This window comes from Corvus brachyrhynchos, unplaced genomic scaffold (assembly GCF_000691975.1).
Source record: "Corvus brachyrhynchos isolate BGI_N302 unplaced genomic scaffold, ASM69197v1 scaffold150, whole genome shotgun sequence".
In the NCBI taxonomy this organism is placed as follows: Eukaryota; Metazoa; Chordata; class Aves; order Passeriformes; family Corvidae; genus Corvus; species Corvus brachyrhynchos.
Window position 1 is genome coordinate 3135696 of NW_008236162.1, and position 5266 is coordinate 3140961.

The 5266-nt window shown below is 52.6% G+C and overlaps 1 protein-coding gene across 1 annotated transcript in view; it reads left to right on the top strand.

The window, feature by feature from the left end:
• The first annotated feature begins 503 nt into the window (after nucleotides 1–503).
• The window catches only part of TACC1 (transforming acidic coiled-coil containing protein 1), a 39861-nt gene continuing 35098 nt past the window's right edge, over nucleotides 504–5266 (top strand). The window contains exon 1 of the mRNA XM_017732614.1: nucleotides 504–620. Coding sequence (XP_017588103.1) covers nucleotides 504–620 — 117 coding nt within the window. The remainder of the gene's footprint in view (nucleotides 621–5266) is intronic.

Consider the following 5266-nt stretch of genomic DNA (forward strand, 5'->3'; position numbering starts at 1 on the left):
GGCAGCCACAGCTTCTCTGGGCATCTGTGGTACTGAAATGGGCTCTGAGATCTCCCTGCAACCTTCTCTTCTCCAGGCTGAAAAACCCCAACTCTCAGCCTGTCTCCAAAATAGAGAGCTGAGTCCCTCCGGAGCTTCCCCACCCAGTGTCCCTCCTGCTCCAGTACAGAGCTGGGGGTGTCTCCAGCCGGGGCTGGCAGCTCACCATGGGGCACAGCCCCATCCCTCTTCCCAGTGACACGCTGGTGCCGGGTGTTGCCCTTCCTGGGAGGGGTTCAGGATCAGGCAGGATCCAGCTCGTGGCGGGATGCTGGTTCTCTGCTCATCTGCTGGGCTGAGGGCGGGAGGAGCTGCCGGGGCGAGGGATCGGGTTCTCCTCTCTGCGGTGCAGTATCTCCTTGAAGCGTGACAGCCACGATTGCTTCCAGATGTTCGCCTCCTCGCCTCCAGCCGGCTGGGGGGGATGTGGTAAACTCCACGATGGAAACCAAAACCCAGAGCAGATGTACCGTGTCAGCCTCAGCGAGGCGCGCATCTGGCCCCAGTGCGCGGGCAGCGCTGCTCCCCCAGCGCAGCTGACCGGGCTCGCGGTGCTGCCCGCAGGATCCTCCGTGCTGGAGGTACCAGCGGGAGCGGCGGCTTGTGCGGCTGACAGGAAGCGTTTTGGGAGGCTGTGCAGCAGCTGCCCCAGGTCTGCCAATCCCTCCTAAGTGCCACGGAGACTGGGACCTTGAGGTGCGCTGGATGTGGGGAAGGACTCATGATGTCACTGCTGATGTCAGGATGGACTGGGATTGGTGACATCATAGGATAAATTGGGATGGAGGAGGGACCTCTGCCTGTAGAGGCTCTTGGCAGGCAGCAACGATTCGGGAGGAGCAGTGAGGAGCCTGAGGACACGCTCAGCTCCGGCCAGAGGGAAGATACTCAGAGGTGGGAGATGCCAGGACCTCGGGTCTCAGCTCTGCAGTGGCACCACACTGCTCACCTGGGCTTTGCCTTCCCCCGAGGAGCTGCAGGAATATCTAAGGTGGAGCCCAGCCACAGTCCTGGGGGCCTCCCCTGCAGCCTGCACAGCCCATCCTCTCCAGCCAAGCTGTGACACCTTGGAACTCTGCTTTTACCTTGGACCTTGCTTCCCCCCTCACACCCAGCATTCATAACAACTATCCCCATGTTCCTCCTTCACAGAGGACTCGAGAGAAGCAATTAATCTCAGTAACAGGCTTTGAAGAGCAGAAGTGCTGCCTAAGCACTGTGCTGTCTCCTTTTGATGGGGTTAGCCGTGCTGGAATATGAGCGAAGACATTTGGAGTAAATTAATAAAGAGTTTAATGACATCCAAAAGTAAGGGGGATGGAGCATTTGAAAGAGGTTTATGGTTTTATGGGCAACGGAGAGCAATGCAAAGGGCATGTTTTCTACATCAAGTCTGTGCCTTGGGCTCCCTGAACATGATGAAGCCTTTGTGGTTTTTACCAGGGCACGTCTGTCACCCAGTCAGGCCACACTCCCACATCCCAATGCCTGGTGCTCCCCTGGCAGTGCTGCTGGTACAGCAGGATTTGTGTGAATTCACTGGCTGGCACTGCTGATCCTCATGCTGCCAATGCCGGCAAGGCCGGCGCTGAGTTTGCCAGAGCTGTGCTGGGAAGGTCAGGGCACTGCAGGACAGTTATTTAAATCTCAGATTCCCTACAGGTGATGAAGAAGAATCATTAAAATGCAGCAGGTGCCATGGCCTGTTTTGCTCTGAGATCTCACTGCTCCAAGAGCACTGCAGAGATAATGCATTTTCCTGGCGGTGTATTTATGAGAGTCGAGATATGAGCACTTGGCCAAGCTCCCGGAGCGAGTGTCTGATGCCGCACACCCCGTAGATGGTGTTTTTCATGTTGTTTTTATATTTTTAGCCTGATTAATACCCTTGTGGTGGCTGGAGCATGGAGACTGCTTTATGTTTTGCCAGCAGGTTCTGAAGCCAACGTGATTTACACAGCAGCTGGTGGAGCGGGAGACACTGATGCAGCAAAGTGTTCTTCACCCACTTCCTCAGCACCTTCCTGTTAGGTTGTCCCTGCCTGTCTGCTGGGATCAGCTGGCCACGGCATCTCCTGGGACATGAGGCTTTCCCTATACCAAATTTCACGGCACAGCCTTTCCAAAAAATGCCTTTTTACTGATAATCCCCAAGGGTCCCAAAGCAGGGCCTGGGGCTGCGTGGGGAGATGGTTCTTCCCTGCAGATCTGCTTGGGAAAGCAAAGGAGGGGCACCCAGGGTGCCCTCCCTCTGCTCAGTGCCTACAGCTCTGCATGAGTACCCGGGGAGACTCTAACACCCAGGCTGGGGGGGGAGAAGAGCCCCCAGGGTGTACCCCAGCTCTGGGGCTGCTCCAGAGGTGCTTCAGATGTCAGTCTGACCACTGCAACACTGGCAGTTCTTCTCTAGTCCTGACGCTGGGCAAAATCTGTCTCATAGTTAGGAACACATATGTAGGGAGTGACCAGATTAGTTTTCGAATGCTGTTAATTAATTGTCTGGTTAATTAGCAGTCAGGTCCCTCCGGGCTATAAAAGCTCTTAGTGACTATAACAGCCCAGCTCAAGGCTCTGAGGGCTGGACTGGGGCTTTGAGCATTTATTTCCACAGGCCTGTGACACCACCAGCCCCGAGCTGCTGGCACCACACTCTGCAGAGCTGCCAGTGGCACACAGATGGGGAGGAGGTCACTTGCAGGGACAGATGCACCTTGCAGGTGTCAGATAAAGCACATTGGTGCAGCAAAAACACATTAGCGAGATCCTTCAAGCCACGCAGGAATACACAAAAGGCACACGTACATCTATATAAACTTACAGATGTGTGCTTGCACATGGACACAGGCATCTCTCAGAGTCCTGCCATCGTTTTCCCAGCAAACGCATCTGTCTTCGCTTGGGCTGGATCGCTACCATGTTCCACGTTCCATGTTACTGCTGCCCTGGCTTTGGCAGCTCATCCTTCCCACCTCCCAGCCTGGCCCTGGCTCTTGAGCTGCTCTGAGAGGCTTCCTTGGGCTCAGGGACCCTGCGCTGTCACTTTGGTGCCTCTTCCTGGTCTGATGGGCTTTGCTGGCTTGATCCCAAGGGAGATCTGTGACGGGATACGTGCAGGGCCAGAGCAGACCCCACTGGAACCTCCTCTCAGGCTTCAACACGTGTAGGGCAGCGGCTGGAGAACAGGGACAGAACTGTGCAGCCAGAACACACCATCCTGCCCTTTGAGTGGGGCTGATGCCCTGCCCTACAGATCTGGAGTTATTCCTTAATTCCAAGCTGTAACTATGCAATCAAGCTCTCCAGTGCAATAATTCCAAACCCTTTCTTGATTCCTGTATTAAATAAAGTACATTTACAGAGTATATGAATTCCAGATTCAGTCCAGGACTCCAGGGATGCATATTCCTCTCCTGGAACTCATATATCCGGCCTGAGGATGAAAACCCCCCGAAGTCCTGAGCATAACAAGCATTTCTTGTATTTCTTCTGTCTCCGTCACATCGGGCATGTAGGGAATGCTTGGGCTGATAAACAGCATCTGGTTGGAGTCAGGTAAGGACCTCTCTGGGGATTTGGTTCGTGGTCAGCTGCCAACCTTTCTCTCCCTCCTTAATGTGCTTTTGCAGATGGATGAGAACTGCAGCCAGTCAAGGCTGTGGTTTCAGATAACGCTGGGGAAGAGGAGGGGGGAGAAGGTCGGGCTCAGGCTCGGTTCTGTCCTGCTGCCAGGGCTCTTGCTTAATGCACGGCACATGCATCATGAACCCCCCTCCCCTCCTTGCAGGGGGCTATAAGGGACCTCCGCTGGATGAGCTGAGCATGTGAAAAGACCCCCGCAGCCCACGTCCCCTTGTGCAGCCCGTGGTCCGGGAGGAAGGTGCCGGCTGCCTCCCTGTGCTTGCCTTGCTGGCGCTTTCAAGGAAGAGAGGAGTGATGGTCCGCTTGGTTTTTGTTGGAAACCTGGAAGTCCTGCAGGCACCTCCTGGGATGCCTCGGAGCCACTGCCAGGTTCTGGAGAACTGTCTGAATCCGTGTTTCTTACACAACTTTTTTCTGCAGGAGGCGGAGGAAATTCTTGTACAGAAATGGAAACGCACGCTTTCTGCCAAGCTATTAATTCTGCTTCCTATGGAAACTGAGGGGTCCCTGCCTTTGTGCTGTGATTCTGCACTGAACTTCCAAGTTTATTTTTATGCCCAGATTTGGCAAAGCACTGAGGGCTGAACGCGGTGTTACGTGTGAGCTGAGGTCTCTCCCTGTGTGAGGGGCTATCCGAAACACCTAACAGCGCCCACAGGCACGTGCTCCAGCAGACGCCCCCGCGCTGGGTTTGTTCCTTACTATGAGACTTTCTTTTTTTGTCCTTGCCAAGTTATCGTCTGCTTTAATTAATTTTGCACAGTGAGCCTGGGAGCTGCTGGTGGTTTCGAGCCTCTGGAATAGTCAGGGAAGCAATTTAATCAGCATGAGTGAGCCAAAGTTACTTAAGCGATTTGTAATAAGTTCCAGGCTCTTCCACACCAAAGGGGTTTCAGCCGAGGACAGAAACTTCCTGAGCCTGTTCTGCAGGACGGGCTCTTCATCTGCATCTGAGCGACACTTGTGCAGGGATGTGGAGCAGCCCTGAATGAGCATTCACAGAATCACAGGGTATTTTGGGCTGGAAATGACCTTTAAAACTCGTTTAGTCCAACCCCCTGCCATGGGCAGGGACATCTTCAACTCCAGCAGGGTGCTCAGAGCCCTGTATATGTACAAAAGGCCAGAGCACTGTCAAAAAGTTATGAGTGGAATTTTACCTCCAACCACAAACATAAAATATTGGTAAGTCTTAGTCTGAATTTGCCAGCCACACACTGACCAAGCCAATCGTGGTTCTGTTTTTTCAGAAAACATAAAATCCAAGAAATTCCCCAGTGACTAAGCAGGCACTGTAAATCGGTTGCTATTGTAAAGCTGTGGGTAACGTTTCCTCAGCCTTGAAGAGATCAAATATACAAGAGGAGAGTGAAAAAAAGACAACTAGTGAGGAATGAACACAAAAGGCTGTAACTTTAATTAATGCTGCTGTTTTCTTCACCATTTACAAGGAAACTCATTCCTGATATAAATATAAATTTAATTACAAATTAAATTTAGTATTGTGACTTGTATAACAAGATGGGGGATTTTAAGATGTCTGGATTCTTATCATGCACTTAGGATAAGAGAAAGAAAGGGTTCAGCA